This window comes from Carassius carassius, chromosome 30, assembly GCF_963082965.1.
Source record: "Carassius carassius chromosome 30, fCarCar2.1, whole genome shotgun sequence".
NCBI lineage: Eukaryota > Metazoa > Chordata > Actinopteri > Cypriniformes > Cyprinidae > Carassius > Carassius carassius.
Genome location: NC_081784.1, coordinates 15583916 through 15603893, shown reverse-complemented (window position 1 = coordinate 15603893; position 19978 = coordinate 15583916). Strand labels below are relative to the sequence as shown.

At 38.0% G+C, this 19978-nt stretch overlaps 2 protein-coding genes across 6 annotated transcripts in view; one reads left to right on the top strand and one right to left on the bottom strand.

The window, feature by feature from the left end:
- The first annotated feature begins 2990 nt into the window (after positions 1 to 2990).
- LOC132110750 (nuclear factor NF-kappa-B p100 subunit-like) lies at positions 2991 to 16912 on the top strand. Of its 2 annotated transcripts, XM_059517612.1 has the most exons (24): positions 2991 to 3192; positions 3634 to 3689; positions 5715 to 5754; positions 6307 to 6376; positions 6489 to 6529; positions 6763 to 6861; positions 6950 to 7101; positions 7259 to 7371; positions 7470 to 7628; positions 9794 to 9898; positions 9986 to 10074; positions 10183 to 10321; positions 11960 to 12100; positions 12201 to 12377; positions 12477 to 12618; positions 12919 to 13033; positions 13188 to 13395; positions 13515 to 13684; positions 13865 to 13967; positions 14296 to 14519; positions 14631 to 14712; positions 14798 to 14961; positions 16199 to 16310; positions 16404 to 16912. In XM_059517612.1, the coding sequence occupies exons 2-24, from the start codon at positions 3673 to 3675 to the stop codon at positions 16478 to 16480; spliced, it is 2739 nt and encodes a 912-aa protein (XP_059373595.1). In that variant the 5' UTR covers positions 2991 to 3192; positions 3634 to 3672; the 3' UTR covers positions 16481 to 16912. The 2 variants fall into 2 exon arrangements, with proteins under 2 accessions (XP_059373595.1, XP_059373596.1); XM_059517613.1 differs by lacking the exons at positions 2991 to 3192; positions 3634 to 3689 and adding an exon at positions 5331 to 5485.
- Positions 16913 to 18858: 1946 nt separating this feature from the next.
- Positions 18859 to 19978, bottom strand: part of LOC132110749 (PH and SEC7 domain-containing protein 1-like) — a 35063-nt gene continuing 33943 nt past the window's right edge. For all 4 annotated transcript variants that reach the window (XM_059517608.1, XM_059517609.1, XM_059517611.1 and 1 more), the window contains one exon: positions 18859 to 19933. In XM_059517608.1, coding sequence (XP_059373591.1) covers positions 19673 to 19933 — 261 coding nt within the window. In that variant the 3' untranslated portion in view covers positions 18859 to 19672. The remainder of the gene's footprint in view (positions 19934 to 19978) is intronic.

Sequence of the window (19978 nt, the reverse complement as noted above, 5' to 3'; positions counted from 1 at the left end):
CAGAGCACTCCATCCCAGGAGGCCTCACTGTTAATAGATGTCAACATGCCCTTGAAAAGGATCCTGGATGTAGTCTCTGGTGACATCATCTTTGCCGGCTGTGGCCAGTGCTCTGCAGAACTGGAAACAGATGAGAACAGCATATACAGACCCTGATACCAATCTCTTTTTCTGTCTCATCCAAAGTATGTACATATATATATACACACACACACACACACACACACTATCAGTCAAACATTTTTATGTTTAAGAGAGCTTATGTTTGATTCAAGAATAAAGTTAAACAGTAATATTGTGAAATAGTATTATACTTTAAAATAAATGTTTTCTATTTTCAAATGTAATTTATTCCTGTGATGGAAAATTACTCCAGTCTTCAGTGTCACTTGATTCTTCAGAAATCATTGTATGCTGCTTTGTTGCCTATTTACAGATAATGGGGGGGGGGGGGGGTCCTTTATTTGTATCATGATACATATACATAATTAAATTATTGTATCTTTAAAAGTTCTGTGTGTGTGTCTAGCCCCAGCAGGTAGTGGCTAACAGAATTAGTTCCATATTGACCCCCATGAAGAACACATTTCACCTGACTGTCCGAAGTCATTTCCAGTGTGATGACAATACCATTCCTGTCATTCAGAACTTTTTATTATTACACTTGAGCTCACTAGAGGTGTGAAGAATATTCATGTGTCTTTAAGACGATGCCGAGTATTTTATGATAGGATTATTCTATGATTAAGCTGTCTTAAGGTTATATATCATGTCTAACTTTCAAAACACATTATTATTTTTGCATCCTGGATAATTTTTTGAAAGACGTATTTTTAATGTTGCTAAAGCTATAATTAAAATGTATTACTTAAGAAATTTAATGTAGTGGTCTCCATCCTCAGTATGGTCCATAGTGTGTGTGTGTGTGTGTGTGTCTGTGTGCTCTTGTTTTTGTGACATATCCGGACACAACTCTGTATAATGACATGGGTATTACACAGATATTACAAGGAGAGGGTGACTTATGTGCACATAACCCATGTCCCCATTTTTCAAAACACTTATAAATCATACCGAATGAGTTTTTTTATATATAGTTCTTTTATATATATATATAGTGGCGCAAAAACGGGGCACTTTTTTGCCGAAATCATTCTGTGAAAATCTTCTTGAATAAAACATTATAAATAATCTAAATCTTATTGTAATGAAAAATTTTAAATTAACGATTTTTAGCATTTTTTATGAGTAAAAAAATGTAGTCTTTTTATTATAAACTGAGTACATATCAACCGCTCAGCCTTCGACACATTACTGGTACAGACAGAGTCAGATGAATAGAGGAAGGAAACACTCTGGGGTGCAGAACAGAAAAGAAAAGGGGGAAAAGAACAATGCCTTAAAATAAGGACAGCAATACCCAAGTGAACTAAAAGAAATGTGTAAGCTTACTCCAAAAAGTCATGCAATATTTAACGTTGTTGCCTAAGAGGGCAAAGTGATTAACGTGTGTTAGTTTATTTCTGAGTATCTATAATTGCTAAAAAATGTCGCAATATGTTTGTGAATAGGCGTTTGATTTACATTTGAGAGGAACTGAGGATTATTAACAAGGATACAAACAAGCTACCTTTCGCCAAAAATTGCAAATAGGCCGTTTGTGTGATTCGAGTTTTTTTTTTAACTCTTGCTACTTCATGCTTCGTATAAAACAATGCTGAACTTTGACAAATAAGTGATTTTTAAATTTTACAATAGTGTTTTTGTGGAATGCAGATTAAATAACCTAACTGAAAAGTTAGCAATGTTACATGTGTTTGAAGAAAATTACGTAAGAAAATAAAAATAAATTCATTCTACTGTCTGGGGTCAGCCATGTGGAGTTAAACTGGATGTGTTTCAGGATGCACCAACGAATATAGGAGTCTCCATAAGACCGCTGAGAACACGGTAGTTAAATTTCATTTACGAAGGATGTCCCCGAAATAAACGGAAAAGTCCTTTATGTTTGTGCTAATCATTTTACGCGTGACTGCCTCACAAAGGAGGCTCAGTTCAGTGCTGGAGCAGTGCAGAGGATGATTCTGAAAGAGGGATCAATAGCAACAATCGTGTGCGAGCATCAGCTCCAGACAAAGTAAGTATCACGCGGCATATTTTGTTTTCCAAAAGAGCTTTTTGGCACTCTGTAAGGCTAATATAAAGCTACCATTGTCTCTGCCTGTTTTCACTGATGCTGCTTCCACGTGCTACCAGAATGATCATAAACAGGAATGCTGTTGGTAGTTAAAATTTGCACATGAAAGCAAGTGAAGTCCACCACTTGAATTTGTTGAGCTCATGTGATAGCACGCAAAAGCAACCATGAGACCAGCCATTTCGTTATTTTTATCACTCCGTGCTCCCCGTCTGTGTAATACACAAATGCGCATTTACTGCACAGTACAGTCAGGTAGCTGATATTATCCTGTTTTGTTGTTGCCGGTGTTAAACCGAATTCAGAGAGACCACTGAATTATGTGACTTCAGTAGGCACTGTAGGGTAGGTTGGATTGGCATGAGATCTTGAAGCTCCGCCCTCTTCTGAAAAGGGAGGTGGGAGCACCAGCTCATTTGCATTTGAAGGCACAAACACAAAAAGTGGCAATTTCAACAAGCTATAGAAAAATATCTATGGGGTATTTTGAGATAAAACTTCACATACACACTCTGGGGACATCAGAGAATTATTTTACATCTTGTAAAAATGGACGTAATAGGTCACCTTCAAGCAATCCTGTCTATTGCATTATGTCATAGTTTATAAGATTTGGACAGTTCATAGCCTAACTTTGCTATAAGGTTTAAGAATGGGATGATTCATTAGCAGTTGAAATAAAACCGATATTGGAGCGGAAGTTTTGGAGGACCTGCAAATCATGATTGGTCTAAGAACCAATCAAAACTCTCCCACCAGGCCACGTGATTGCGGAATTCCCCTTTGAGTCGGGGCTTTCCAGCACAAAGAGTGTTAGATTCATGCACGCTCGCACTGAGAGCTCACTAAATATTTATTAAAGAAACTGGAACAGATTTGTTTGATGGATGGTGCATTTTGTTTGTTTTTCAGGCGTTTGCTAAGATTTTAGTAGTAGTTAAGTCGACTTCTAACAGAAACTATACGAGAATAAGCAGACATCACAGTTGTCCAAGGTAAGTTTAATACGTCCTCATGTAACGTTAACTAGGAAAAACGAAATTATCAGTATTACCGATCAGTTTTGTAACAAGGCAGGTGTGTCTATAAATAGTAGAGAATAATAGTCAGCTTTCTTATTTGGAAGTAATGACTCCGCTCATAGAGAATCTATTTTTAAGTTTGTTTTGAAAACATTACAGAGATGCAGTAAGGTTACAGTTATGCCATCGCGTGCATAGAGTATTACTGAATATTAACAATAAGACCGTGAAAATGTTGTGCAGTGTTAATTAATGGCAGTTATCGATAGTGTACAAGTTTTGTCCCGTGTGTTTTGCTGCTGTTCGTGCGAATCTGCGGGAAATTCCCATTAAAAGTCAGTACTTTTTGGATCTGTCTTAACGTTACATGTGCAGGGGAAGCACTCATCATTTCCATCATTTTCAATTTGACAGGAGTCCAGAGTCGGTTCGGATGACCCAGCAGAGCGCAGAATGGCTGGAGCACTAAGGTAGAGTTTGATCCACTATTGCTGTCTCGCATCCTAGTGAGCTGTCTGTCTGTGCAGCCTTTCATTGAGCATCACTGGCACATACAGAGTCAGATGTCCAGTAATGTTGTTCTGACCGCCAGTTCACTTGGTTATGAGACTTGTTAAAGGTAAATGTACTACGAAGTGTGTGGACATGATTACATGGCGCATCTAGACTTGTAATGAGTCAGATTTGCATACTGAAACCAATAGACTTGTAATAGGTAAATAATTAGAGGGTTTACATACAATAGCTTTTTTGCCTTTTAAGTTCACTCGTATGGAAGAGCTGGAACCGTTTTGGAACAATTTTATTGTGATTTTTCTACATCAAAAAAAGTTTCATTTTCTTATGGTTAGTCTTTAAAGAACATTATAATGTGTTGTCTGTAAGGAACAGCTGCTTGATTTGAACCTTTCTATTGAGAGCAATCATGAGTGTCAATAAAATTAAATAATTTATCCGGAAATTAATCTTGTTGTTTTGTTTTTGAAAGGCGTATATGTTCAATTAACATGTTAACATACTGAAAGACATGATGTCAGTAATACTTTTTTTATGGTTAGCATTTAAATTAAATTGAATTACGTTTATATTACATTTATGAATAATTTACAGTAATTTTGCACCATTGGATGTTTACTGTGGCCTTTACTGTCTCTTTGACATCCGTTGCTTTAGACTGATGAAACCAGTCTTTCTTTTGCGTTTTCTTAATGAATCTTTTCGTCTATATTTGAGAGAGATTTAGGGGTTGTTTGGCTGAAGTGAAGATGTTATCATTTCACAGAATAAGGACAGGATGTGGTTGTTATCCAGAAGAGTCTTACTCTCTTTTCAGTGATGTAAGGAAATGCAGTTTCACTCAAAGTGAGCCCTGATACCTCAGAAAGAAAGTTCATAGTTTATTCTGCTAGTCGTCCCATGGGTTTAAGAATATGTGCTACTTTAGAGCAATCTTAGTACAGCTCGTCCTGAACAGTGCGACGCTTCCTCATTCCTGTCAATGGCAGTTTAAGCAAACTCTTGTGCAATCCTGTCATCCAGTGTAGTCAAGCATAACCAATATAAATAAACAAATACATATATCAATAAATAATGAAAGGAAACATTTCCGTTTCTCATTATTTATTAGCAATTCTATCATTTAGCTCAATTTCTTGTTTGGTTTACAGTGGAAGTGTTTGTGGGTACAAAAATGTGTGGCTGCAAAGGGGAGGCCAGCAGATGGGTGGCAATCCCCGTCTTTCAGGGCTGTTCTCATGGCATTTGTATTGACGGCACTATTGAGATATCTGACTAATTCAGTTACACAGACTCAGAAATACGTTTTTAGTCAATTACACACAGGTGGATTTTTTTTGACCTACTTTTCACAGAATTTCATTTGAATATTGATAAAGAAAACATTATAGGAATTTTGTTTCAAAAGTACCTCGAAAAAGAGAAGGGAATTCAAAAAAGCCTTTGGAAATTTGAGGAAATTCAGATATGAGAAGGCTTGATGACTTGTGTGAGTATGCTTGTACCTGCATCTCTCAGGATTTGACATCAGAGGCAGCAGTGAGCTGGTATTCTGGGGGCTTTCCTCTGTTTTTTTTCACTGCCTTACTTCCTGGAAGTAACGCAAGCAAGTCAGCCAGACAGAAGGAGGGAGGCAGAATAACAAAAATCCGGTGCACGTCTCCTTGTTCTGACACGGAAAGTGAAACGGACTCTGTGTGAGACCTTTGTGTAAATCTGAGAGCCTCTTTCTCTGCATTTTGTTTGTCAGGTAGGATAAGTGTACATACAGTACGTATACGCCTTTATGTGGATAAGTCACAGCAGGGGAAAAACGGGGGAAATTAAATGCATCTGTAGGGGGCTGCAGCTCAGTTGATGTTTTGATTCAGCATGATGACTTTATTAGAGAACCTCAGCTCTTGATTTTTTTGAGTACTAGGTTTGTCTCTGTGCGAGACGGTCTCAATAAGAGCTCCTCTGTTTCTTCTACATTACAGGATGGATGATACACAGTATCCCATGAAGTTTAACAATGAGGTGAGACACCTGCCATCCATATTACTGCTGTAGTTTGATTTAGAGTGACGACTTTTAGTGTTTCGTTTTTTGGATGCACAATATACTGGTATACTCTCATCATTAGAGATTTTTGTTAAACAATCGTATCAACCGATATTGTACAGTGTATTTCATTTTAATATTTATAATTTTCTATTTATATTACCTTTCCCATTATTAAACACTAAGTTAAAGCTAATCTTTAAAAATGGTAATAATTGAATAACACTGTTAAATGTAATTTTTACAAATCCCAATATCCTGAAAATCCGTACTGTACATTATAATGTTGTGATGCCTAAATTCACTTGTAGTTTGTTTAATTTAAATATTTTTGAATATATATTTAGACAAAATAGTCCACAATTTTATATCAGGCCAATTATGTTTTGTCTTATTGGTATTGGTCAGAATTTTATAATTGCTGCCTCCTTAATTTTCAACCTCAGATACATTGTGTTTAATAGACACATAAATATATACTTAATATAAAAACAATAACATTTTGTATTTGCCATCTTTTGTCCTTAGTTTATGGTGGACCTTCCATACCTTCATGAACCTTTTGAGGTGAAGCCTGAACCCTTTGTGCCAGAGACAGGTGAGTGTGTTAATGTATTTAATGATGTTTTTCATTTGTTGTTCGTTTACCTTTTGATTTGAAATGGACAAATAAGGATAATTTACTGTATGTGGTCTGATCTTTATTCCAGGTCATGGGCCTTACCTACAGATAATTGAGGAGCCAAAGCAGGTACAAAACTATTCATTTGCCTGTTTATTTATTTTGACAATACTGACATGTTCATGTTAAAGTGTATCATTTTATGAGTGACGATAAGTCATTTTGAGCACATTCGTAATGTGTTGCACTCAATGTGCAGGCAATGTGGGATAATTCCAAAAAGTATACCCTGGAATTCCCCAAAAACTGGGTTTTATCAGTGAGTAAGGTGTAGCATGAATAATGTTCTTTGTGTGTTACAGAGAGGATTCAGATTTCGCTATGAATGTGAGGGCCCATCCCATGGTGGTCTGCCAGGGGCCTCTAGTGAGAGGAACAGAAGAACGTATCCCACAGTCAAGGTAGGTTATGCAACATGGAAAATCTAGCAATCTAAGTTTTAAAGAAACAGTACATTCATAAACACACACACACATTCCCCCTCTACAGGTGTCAAACTACTTGGGTCAAGCTCGTGTAGAGGTTCAGCTAGTGACGCACACAGACCCCCCTCGTGTTCATGCGCATAGCCTTGTGGGTCGCCATTGCAATGACAACGGGATATGCACCATTGATGTCGGGCCTAATGATCTCACAGCACAGTGAGTGAACACTATTACTGTTCATGTGATCTCATTCTTTGTTATTATGATTCATGTGAATTGCATAAGGCAGTGTGTATCATCATGTGACACTTGTGGCTTTCAAGTGAGGTTTATGTATAATTGTGCGACCTTTATTCATCTTTGCATCCTCTAGATTCAGTAATTTAGGCATCCTCCATGTCACTAAGAGAGGAGTGGCTGAAGTATTAACGAAAAGACTGAAAGAAGAGAAGAGGAGGATGAAAGAGCCTGGATATAAATTTACTGGTAAGTCTCTGATTTCATTATTCAGCTGGACATACAGTAACCACTGACTGCTTACGTCCTCATTTGACATGCTTGCTCTCTCTGTCACTCTCATACAGATGCAGAGGAACAGGCTATTTTGCATGAGGCCAAAGAACTGGGCAAATCCATGGACTTAAACATTGTGAGATTAAAGTTCACTGCTTACTTGCAGGACAGCAATGGGAGTTTCACAAGAGCCTTGAGGCCAGTTGTCTCCAACCCTATCTATGATAGTAGTAAGTCCTGCCAAACAAGAAGAGAAGTAGTGAAAATCATTTACCCGTATTTTCCAGACTATAAGTCGCACTTTTTTTTATAGTTTGGCTGGTCCTGCGACTTATAGTCAGGTGCGACTTATTTATCAAAATTAATTTGACATGAACCGGGAGAAATGAACTAAGAGACATGAACCAAGAGAAAACATTACCGTCTACAGCCGCGAGAGGGCGCTCAGTTCTGCTCAGTGTTCCTGTAGTCTACAGTGAGCAGCACAGAGCGCCCTCTCGCGGCTGTAGACGGTAATGTTTTCTCTTGGTTCCTGGTTCTAAATAAATGCGACTAATAGTCCAGTGCGACTTATATATGTTTTTCCCTCATCATGACGTATTTTTGGATTGATGTGACTTATACTCAGGTGCGACTTATAGTCCGGAAAATACGGTACAAACATTTACCTAGGACTTATTTCAAAGTTTAGAGGTCATTTGGTCATACCTACCAAAATAAAAAAAATTATATATAGGCACTATGGTTTAAAACAGTGGTTCCCAAACTTTTCCATTCCACGACCCACCTAGACAAGTGTAATATATTTCACGACCCACCAAAATATTAAAAAAAAAAAAAAAACAACGAGTGAAATTACTTTAAACCTAATCTTACTTAAAATTTTTATGACAGAAATTAAGTATTTAAGAAAAATAACCATTTTATTTTAGAGTACAACTGAAAATTTCACTACAAATTTACAAGTTTTAATTTTTGTTTACTGGCGTTAAAATATGTAGTGTCCATAAAAACGTGAAGCAGGCTCACTCCAGTGAAGTGTGATCTGCGCTGCTGTGTTTTGTTGCATTCATGATCCTTCCGTGTGTGTCGGCGAGAACGGAGCACAATCCAACACTTTTTTAGAAAAGCATAAGAAGCAAAGCAGAACTATCTAAAACAGTTTGGAGATTAAAATAATTGTGAAATAGGTAAAAAAAGACCGATTGAACCTTTTAATGACATTGCTCTGAGACCTTCAAAACACGCAACGCACACGGACTTAATTGCAATTTGAAAATCACACTAAGGATATTGCAGTTCATTATTAATGTTGGTGGGCTATATCGTTGTGATGAGTGGGTTCCCAGTTCCCGCCTCCTTCTTCCTGTGATTGTGAAGATTTTAATGTTTTACACTGGTGCCGAAGCCAGGGAGGAAGGAGGGGCGCGCTGCCGAAGATCCTTCGCCGCTGGGGTGAATCCGCAGTGCCATCGAGCAGGGCGAAGGAGTCTGCCGCCGAGGGTGCTCGATGTGGTGGGCTGGAGTGAGTTGCCGGGGGGGGGGGGGGGGCGAACTCACTCCAGCCCACCGCCTCGATGACTCCTTCGTGGAAAGAGGTGGGAACCGGCGGACAATCAAACAAAGTTTTAATAACCAAATAAACACAAAACAGCGCGACAGCCCCTCTCGGATGACTGCCGTGCACAAATAAAAAACAAACACAAAATAAAACCCAGGCCTGGTCCTCTCTCGTCCTTCACTGTCATCGCTCCTCTTTTGTATCTTTCCGATCTCCTCCGTGGTTCTTGAGACCGGTGAGTGTTGCTCATTTCCCAATCACTCCACCGGCCTAGCTCTGTTCCCATGGCACTAGGCCCCGCCCCACTCGTCACATTCGTGCAGCCCTAGACTGAACTGTGTTAGTGTCTGTGTGTCATTGAAACGCAAAATTAGCTGCAGCCAAGTGACTTTGTGCGACCCACCTTGTTCCATTCCGTGACCCACGAGTGGGTCGCGACCCACAGTTTGAAAACCCCTGGTTTAAAAGACAAAAAATGTTACTCATATGTAGTTACCTAATACCTATACAAATATATTTTTTTAATTATTTAATTATAGAACTTCCTGTATTTCTATGTAATTGTTACGTTTTTAAAAATTAATTACTTTTTATCTGCAAGGATGCATTAAATTTATCTAAAGTAACCGTAAAAACCATTTCGAACGTTTCTGAACCTTCTATTCATTAAAGAATCCAGGCAGAAATCTAACAAAGTTCCCACAAAAATATTATGCAACACTTCTTTCTGAAGATTTGACTTCTCCAAACTTTTGAACCACAGTGTAAATTAGAAAAGTATGTGTTGTTGATCTTTTGTTATAACTAATGTCAAATGTGCTGATCTTTACCTAGAATCACCAAATGCTTCGAATCTGAAGATCTCCCGCATGGATAAAACCTCTGGATCAGTGCTGGGAGGAGAAGAGATCTTTCTGCTCTGTGATAAAGTTCAAAAAGGTTATTACGATTATCTCATTGCAGAAAGGATCACCAGTCCTTCCCATCCTTTCAAATCAAATAATATTTATTCTCTTTCCTTTCCAGACGATATTGACATTCGTTTTTATGAGGAGGAAGATGATGGAGGATGGGAGGCATTTGGAGACTTCTCCCCTACTGATGTCCACAAACAGGTGTGTTAGAAATTGACATGTGCATATCATGATTGACGCTTCCAGATTTTGCCGCCAGTTTAGCCTTTTACAACAAATGTTTAATAACACTGTTATTAATTCCATCAGTATGCGATCGTGTTTAAGACCCCACCGTACCGCTGCGCAGATATCCCACGTCCTGTCACAGTCTTCCTGCAGCTCAGGAGGAAGAAGGGAGGCGACTGCAGCGAACCCAAGCAGTTCACATACATTCCTCACAATCAAGGTTAGTAGTGCTATATTAAACATTAGCCCTTAAGCCTGAATAAAGCATTTAAAACAACAGATTACCACAAACTGTCATGTGGAGACCGTTTATATCTCCTTCCTTTGCTTTAGTGTTTCACTTCCTTTTTTTTAGCACTATGCACCTAACCATTTAAATGTCGGTTTCAGAAGCCATTACTCCAGTGTCACGTGATCCTACAGAAATCATTCAGAAACTGTTCTCATTACCAATGTTGAAAAAAGTTGTGCTGTTTAATGTTTCTGTGGAAACCATTGTATATTTTTATACAGCATTTATTTGAAATCGAAACATTTTTTTAATTTTGTAAATATCTTAATTTTCATTTTTGAGTTTAATGCATCCTTGCAAACAGTATCGAACATATTTTTATTAGTGCTGTCAACGTTAACGCGTTAACGCATGCGATTAATTTTTGTCTGGTTTAACGTGTCAAAATATTTAACGCAATTAAAGCAGCATCTGTATTTTCTGCCATCCGTTGGCTAGCTTTACATTATATGATCACGCTCTTATTCATTTAAATGCTTTTAAACATTTCAAGCACGGCAAGACAAAAGAGAATGCGCTGTCTGTGAATGCCCTTATGTGACGCATACACACGTACACACACACACACACACACACAATGCATAGACAGGGCGCCAGAATTCAGTTCTCTCAAGCGCTTGAACTAACAATAAACATCCCAAAGTGCCAGTTTTGTCGATTATCCTCATAAGAGCAATCTTAAATGATTTATATAAAGTCTAAAATGAACAAAAAGAGTTGTGAGAGAATGAGGCGAGATCCATAGACAGTACATAAACGGTGAGATCCGCATGTCTGTCTGCTCTTAAAGGGACAGCAGCCAATAAAGCTTCCTGTCAGTAAAGTTAAAGAACAAAGGGAACAGAGAAAATGACTCACTGCTCTTGACTAAATAACTTTTGTAGCTTTAATAAGGATTAACTATTTAATTTATAGTTTATGCAGTGCAGACTGCATATAACTTTGATAACTTTATAAAATTTCTGTATATTTCCTAACTGTTAAGACAGGAAGGGCAGGAGTAAACATGACATTTATTATGGGTTTATGTTAGCATTGTTTTAAGTTTACTTAAATTAAAACCTGTTATATTTTTGAAGCCTAATAATAAATGTAAAAAAATTAAAAAAAAATCAGTAGCTGTATTAATATCAGTAATACTGGCCTTTATTCATAAAAAGATGCCATTTAAACAAGTATTTAAAATATACTGTCTTTATGTTGTTTCTACATTAACTTGATTAACTGTGAAATTATTACATTAAATAATATATTAAAAACGTACAAAACATTTCTTTTTATTGAGATTAATTGCGATTAATCACAGAAAAAATGTGTGATTAATCTAGTTAAAGTTTTTAATCGATTGACAGCACTAATTTATATATATATATATATATATATATATATAATGTGTGTGTATATATATATATGTACATACACACATTATATATATATATATATATTTACATATATAAAAAAACCTTACTAACCTCAAACTTTTGAACTTTGTTTGTATCCATCAAATATTATCCATATGAGGTATTTCTCGTGTTTGATTGCATGTTGGCTCCTGTTCCCCCATAGACAAAGAAGAGGTACAGAGGAAGAGGATGAAGGCACTTCCTCAGCCCTATGATCACTGGCGGGGAGGACCTCAAGGAGGAGCAGGGGCCTTCGGAGGTCCTGGATCTGGAGCAGGAGGAGGTGGAGGTGGCATGGGAGGAGGTATAACATTTTATATTCCTGAACTCTTGCGTAGATTGCCAGTTCTGGTGCACATAAGAGTGTTCATAAATGTAACATTTTATGTCAATTTCGCCCTTAGGTTATCAATTTAATCCTGTGATGGATGCTTCAGGGTTTTTCACTGGTGGATGTGGTGGATTTAGTGGCGGGGCACAGATGTCAGGCTCCACCCCACAGGCTGATGGATCTCAGAATCAGCCGACAAACACACAAACTCAGTCTGGCTCTCAAATGCAACAGCAGCTCTTTCAGATCGGTGAGTATAATTCAGCCAGCCACCACTCAACTCACACATTGAGATATTAGGTACATATGCACTAAGTGATGTATGTTTTCTTTCCTGTATTGTTTCCAGCCACAGTTCTGCAGAATCGTGCCAGTTTGATGGCAAAGTACTCTGCTCGTGCTTTGTTACAGTACTGCAGCACAGGGGATGTGCGCCCTCTGCTGCTTCTGCAAAGACATTTGTGTGGAGTGCAAGATGAGAACGGAGACACGTACGTCTTTCACACTTTTCACCTGGACTCTGTGAATCAATGCCTTCATACGTGTCAACTATACCAAATTAAATACATGGTTATGTGTCTACTACCCTTAAATATTTATAGTATAGTTAGTGTATTGTAAATTGCTTTGGAATAAAATGATCTGCTAAATGAATAAATGTAAGTGAAATTATAGTGTAGTGACGTTTTTAATAAATTGAACAATGGTACACAGATACAACTGTAAGTGTAAGGCTATAGTGATTGGACTTGAAATTTATTTGAATCTGTATTGTATATATTTTCCCATAGTCCTCTGCACTTGGCCGTTATCCATCAACAACCTGTTGTGGTGCAACAGCTTATTCAGGCCCTGAGCAACACCCCACAGCAGAAGTTTATCAACAAACTCAACAAACTCAATCAGGTAATATAACCGATATGTGCTCTTTTATTTTATTATTATTTAATAATTCTATTATGATTATCTTTATTAATCGTATTTCTTTTTTATTTGAATATTTATTAGAACTTTCTTTTGGTTTCAAGTGTCATGTTAAAGTTCATCTTTCTTTCTCCAGGCTCCACTGCATCTGGCTGTGATCACGAAGCAGCCCAAGTTAGTTGAGATGCTGATGAAAACCGGGGCAGACCCGAGCCTGCTGGACCGAGAGGGCCGGACAGCGCTTCACTTGGCCGCTCACACCGGCGATGAGACCATACTACGACTGATCCTGGGCCTGCTGGGAGAGCGCAGTGCTCATTTAATAAACTCTGCTGACTTCTCAGGTGAGAGTTACACATGCCATTGTTTCTCAATCATTGAAATTGTGCTTAAGGTTGCATTTGGAGTATTACAACATACTATATTGTTAACATGCTGAGACTTTTCCCTCCTTGTTTCTTAGGTCAATATCCAGTTCATCTGGCAGTAAAGAAAGATGGAGTGCGCTGTCTTGGATTGCTGGTGGAGGCAGGAGCAAAGATTAACATGCCCGAGCAGAAAAGTGGCTGCACAGCACTACACCTGGCAGTGAGGGACAACCTTTTAAAACTGGCCTGTTATCTCATCACAGAGGTAAATGACCAACAATTCAGATTTCTTGTGGTTCTATGGCTATAGTTTTGGATCAGTTATCACTATTAGGGGTTCACCAAGCTGGAAATTTGAGTAGAAATACAGAAATGGTTTCACCCTGATTTAACACTCCTTCAGCAGACAGCCACAACTGTTTTATGTTTGTTATTTCTGTTCCAGCTGAAGGCAGACGTGAATGCATGTACCTACGGGGGCAACAGTCCTCTTCACATTGCTGCCAGTCAGGGCTCCCCACATCTCTGCTCCATGCTGATAGCTACAGGTAACCTTTTTTCCTACAGATTTAATACGAATATGATGTACATCTGTGAAGGCCTAGAAACCACAAAGAAAAGTAATTAAGAATATGCTCATGTTGTTTTGTTTCTAGAGCAAATATGATAATTTACTCTATAGCATGTGATTTACGTAAAGTCTTTGTCCTGATTTTCTTAATGTGTGACATTAGTTTATTATGTCATTCATAATTAATGACATTTGAACGGACTATCCTTTGAAATTAAGCATCATCATATCCAGAGCAAATGACTGAAATAAGTCAAGCTTGGGGTCAGTGCTTGATTGATGATCTTCTTTGTCCTCTTTTCTAGGTGCTGATAAACGCATGGAGAATGACGAGCCTCTTTTTTTCCAGAGCTCGTCGTCATCGGATGAGGATGACGAGAGCGTGAAGAATGAAGTCGACAGGCAGCTTCCAGATCACATGGTTCAACAGGTTCACTGCATGTCGATATCATCTGAAAAAAGAACATTTAACCCACGCAAGAGACCTGCTGTGGGACACACTCCATTTGACCTGGCCAAATGCCAAAAGGTTTGACCTTTTGTATTTGTCTTTATCAAGTATAATGTGTGAACATTTGTAGGCGGATGAATAAATAAATGCGATAGATTTAAACTTATGAATCCCCACTGTCTTCCGCAGGTTAGAGATCTTTTAGATGGCAGGAAAAGCCCCAAGCCCAGTTCAATCGCCCACAAGAGAACCAAAATCAGCACTGACGAAGGTAATGAGAGTTAAACGCATGCACAATGTTCTCACAAACTCACGATTCTTGCATACGGGACTGATCTGTATTCCTCCTCATCCAGCCAACCAGGGTTTGGACAGTGAGGTCCTCACAAAACTGTGTGGTATTCTCATTGAAGACTGCGTACCCTGGAGAGAGCTGGCGGAAAAACTGGGCATGCTCACACTCTCTCACCTTTACCAGGATAGTGTCTCACCCTGCCAGAAGCTTCTCGAGAACTACCAGGTAAGAGACAGTCGTTGTGCAATCAAAATTTGGAAATGCTGTTATAATGTTAAAAAGGTACTGGCACATTATGCCAATTTTCTATATGCATGGATTACTTGGATGTCGATTTCATTTGCCAAAATGTGCAAAATACATTATAGATTCTTGTCATATCTCACAATGTATTGTGTTTGGCTTGACCTTCCTGTTAAAGTGCGACGAATCAGCTGGAAGTAATATAAAGCTACATTATGTAACTTTTTTTAGTTTGAAATGAACAAAATGTAAACAATGAGCGAATACATCCTTGATACATCTTCCAAACAGTGTTTGGCCTTACCCAAGTGGGGAAGTCGTGGCCTAATGGTTAGAGAGTCGGCCTCGCAATCAAAAGGTTGTGAGTTCGAGTCTCGAGTTGGCAGGAATTGTAGGTGGGGGGAGTGCATGTACAGTGCTCTCTCCACCCTCAATACCATGACTTATGTGCCCTTGTGCAAGGCATTGAACCCCCAACTGCTCCCCAGGCGCCGCAGCATAAATGGCTGCCCACTGCTCCGGGTGTGTGTTCACAGTGTGTGTGTGTGTTCACTGCTCTGTGTGTGTGTGCACTTTGGATGGGTTAAAAGCAGAGCATGAATTCCGAGTATGGGTCACCATACTTAAGTATGTCATGTCTGTAAATAAAAGGAAAGAAAGTCTGACTAGGCTACTATTACTATATGCAGTGGAAGGTGTTCTTACAGCTTGAATCCACAACAAATAAGCGCTGATGAGTTTGCAAGCAAAAAGGGAAATTTATAGTTTGCATAGCATCACATTTACTTTGCATTGACAAGGTTCACAAAACGGTGTTTATGTTGGTAACAGTGCCAATCTCTAAACCAGTTTTTACCCAGACAGCAAGCAGTTTTGACCCAGATCTGGCCCAGATGTGGGCAAACACTATGTTGCTGTCTGGGTACTTTGCTCTATTTGATTTATTACCTACCAGCCAAATTATAATAGTATATACTGTCTTTCCTAATCTGATATGAATAGCAATCATTAACTCTAATGTCAGTAAGATATTAAAATGTTTGTAACCTTGTTTTAAAACGGCAGTGGCATTTAAGGTACTTACGGACCTTTTTTTTTTTTAAGAAGAATTGTAGCTTGTATCTGTTCGAATAGACGGATTTTGTATTTGTAGACCTACTGTTGGTTGGCATGGCATCCTTATGAGTGGTTTATTAAGCGTATTTATTTGCATGTTCAGTTGAGTGGTGGTCCTGTGGACGGCCTGGTGGAGGCGCTACAGTCTTTGGGTGTGAGTGAAGGAGTGAGACTGCTGAGAGACAGCCAGCCCAGAGAGGACAAGCAGAGCACAGGTACCGGTTCACCCTCTGAAAGAGAAACCTCTCACACAGACAGAAACTCTTTAAACAGTAGACTGAGCGTAAAACATGTTTCCTTTCTTCCAGATTCTAAAGCAGACAGTGGCTTTGGGAGTCAGTCTATTGGAGAGGAGATGGGAAATCCTGCAGTGGCCAATCACTGATTATCAGGATCTATTCTTTGTGGACAACTTGGCACTTTAATTGACTGGTTTTGCAGGTGCAAACTTGTGGACTGTTCATCATTTCAATAAAGTGGAAATACAGTACATCACAGGAGGAATTGAAAGGATTGTTTTGAGGTCCAAAGCCCTTGCTGGTATTACACAAAAGCAAGACAACATCACTGAAATCAGTTGCTTTTAGATACTCAAATCTCCAGTGAAGCTGGAGTGAAGCTGTAGTCTTAGTGCAGACAATTCATTACTTTTATCTAAACAACAACTCGATAACTAACTGAGATTTTACAGAAATGTAATGGTAATGCAGTGTTCATTAACAAGTATAGCTGCAATCATGGAATATTTCTGCAGAATATTCTGATATGAATGTTTCTAGTAAAGCTGTTTTGATTTATATGCATTCGCTCTGGTTCATTTTCTGATAGGTCTAGAGACATCTATCCAAAACTGTTTATTTATGTATATTTTGGTTGCAGATATATGCTTGTTCAGAGTTTGAGTAAATATGTTTGTGTTTGAATAAAGTTATTTCATTGTTCTTTGTCTAATATGATGAATGAATATAGTAGTAATAAAAAAATCAGCATATTCCAATGATTTCTAAAGGATCGTGAGACAACGAAGACTAGGGCAACAGCTGCTGAAAACTCAGCTTTGCCATCACAAGAATAAATTAGATTTTAAAAAACAAAGTTATTTTCAATTGTAATATTTCACAATGGTACAGTTTGTGCTCAAACAAATGCAGCCTTGGTGAGCACGAGAGACTCAACATGTAAGAAGAATAAGAATAGAATAAAGATTGGGTTTTTAAAAACCTATATTTAAATATGAAACGAAACAGTTATCCTTTTAAAATGGATTTATTTTGCCTCTGCCTTCAAAACATACAAACATAATATAGCATTTTTTACTGAGCGGCTGTGACATAATCACATATACAGCTAGAATGGATAACACACCAAACTTAAAAACTAAGTTATAAGAAATAAGTTACATTTACAGCAAAATCTTTGGGTGACACCAAACTACTTGAGTGTTCCCTATAAAAACTTGTTTATAAACCTTTTAGTCAATATGCTTAAGTCATAAACAAATACTCAATACTCCGATAATAAATGTTCAAAATATATAAATAACTCTTCATTACATAATTTTATACACCTTTTTTTCATAGTGTATCGAAGCGTAACACTGTTGAAGTGCCATTTGATGGAATTCGGGTCCCAGATCAGGTCAAATCATTTCATTTTTTATTTTTTTTTTGTATTTTGTGTCCTTTATGTCTGAATTTGATTGATATGCTGGCAGTGTTAACAGTCAGTTTAGAAATTCATGACCTGGATTTGCATTAGTGTTGTTTTTCAGGTTTTACAATTTCTTGGATCCTTTATGTTTCTAACATATCAATAAGACAATTCATGAGGTTATGATAAGCAGCACAGAAGCTTGCCTTCACTCTCCTTTAAAGCAATACTTCGCATGACTTGGAACAAGAACACACCAGATTGTAAACAGGTAGAATTACTTCCGACTAAATGACACTCCCTTGAGCAGGTGTCTCAGCGCAAATGAGGTATTAGATGTGGTCTTCGTTTAGTGCCTCCTGTTTAACCCCAGCACTGAATGAATGATCATACATTTGAAAAAGAATGCCTGAGAAGTCAATGGCTTGGCCATATCCAAAGGGTTTTAACACAGATTTTGCATCACGTCATTCTCAAGCTCAATACATTTTAAATACACATTATACAAAAAAAATACAAAGGAGTTGATGAATTTTAACATCCGTTTCACATGGTAATTGGTCATTGTGCACAGACATTACTGTTGAAATTATGACGGCATGGAATCCATTGTGAAAAAGAAGTACACTTCAGCATACTTTTAAAAAGAGTACTTACTGGACACTTAACTGCATGTTATTTGCAATTAACTGATAATATTATAAAATTAATATTATAGTTTAAATGCAATATTATATCAAATGCAATTAGGTGCATTTAAGAGTGAATGTTTGACATACTCAAGTAGGACTTCGCATATCTTTCTCTGTAATTTCATAATTACTTCAATTGACTTTAAAATATGGTTAAAATGTATTGCCGAATATACTGACAAGCACTTACATATACTTTAATGTCATTTCAATTGAAACTTGTCATATATATATTTTTTTTCTAATTACACATTTGTAATAAAGTTGCAATTAAGTACATTTAAAATATATTTATCTTAAATGTAATCTCAAATAAAACACCACAGTTAAAATCAAGTAATTTACATGTGCTTTACCATGTTAGTCAACACATCAAAATAAGTGTATCATTACATCATTACAAAGTGTGTTATGAAACAAGTCAAGAAAGAGTACTCTAAGAGCACATAAGTGGCCTTAATTTCATTAATATTCTATCATCCTCAAGTAGAGTTTTTAAAAAATATACTTTTAAGATTTGAAGTACTTCAAGTCCACATTCATACAATACGATTAAGCGCACCTATTTTTCCAGGGAATGTGTTATTTGCATTTGTCATTATCACTAAACAGCTGTCATAAAAAATAATGCATTCATATTTTTAGTAACTGTACCAAATGAGGAACTGATTGTCTTCAAACATCTTAGGCATGCTTTGAGACGTGCTTTAAGAAGGTTTAAAGAACGAAACTTCCCATAACGAGTTAAAGCGCTTGATCGACCTCAAATGATGAAATGATAGCCTTAAAAAGCAAAATCTACAATGCTTTAAATATATAAAGTGAACAGTATGTTCACACAACAAAGAGGTACGCTTCTCATTTGGCTGCCGCTCCCAGGGCCACCAAATTAAATTTGCACTTCAGCTTGAAAAGCCACGAGTGCTAAACTGACGATCAGCAAGCATAATACACAGATAAACCGAACAAGTTCGTGGTGAAAACACAGACTAACAGAAATAAGACAACGTGAGGCTGGTGCTCCTTCTCATCTGCCGTCTGGCAGATATGGGCTTGCGGTTACTGGCCAGAAAAGCATGCTTTACCGGCGGTCACATGGGGCACAGCAACCCCAATCACAGTTCCATAATCATGATGACTTTAGAGCAGACATCAAGGTAAACTGCAGCCATCCTGGTAACGCTCTATATTCAGCCCCTGAATGCAGATAAACAAGCCCTTCCGCTTGGGCTTTCTCACAGTTTGACAGCCTGTCTGTAGCTGTGTCTCTGACTGTGTGAGCGTTTGATCCTCCTGCTGCTGCCGCTGCTGCTCCTGCTCCTGGTCGACGCTCTGGTGCTGCTGCCGTGGCTGTTGTCCTGGGGTAACATGGGGCTGGAGTGAGCCCTCTGCAGGCCGCCGTCGTCAAACAAACGCGCCTCAAATGCCTCCAGGTCTGTTTCCCCTATGCGGATCTTAGCTTTCAGAAGCATTGCATATGTTCCACAGCGTGTTTTCTACAAGATACATTTAGGAAGATATAAATGGAGCGAAGAGTGAAG

What these genes read in the sequence shown, in the direction of transcription:
- LOC132110750 (XM_059517612.1), top strand. An exon ending in ACCCTTTGTGCCAGAGACAG is followed by an intron (nt 6,377 to 6,488) that starts GTGAGTGTGTTA and finishes TCTTTATTCCAG; the next exon opens with GTCATGGGCCTTACCTACAG. An exon ending in ACCTGGCCAAATGCCAAAAG is followed by an intron (nt 14,520 to 14,630) that starts GTTTGACCTTTT and finishes TGTCTTCCGCAG; the next exon opens with GTTAGAGATCTTTTAGATGG.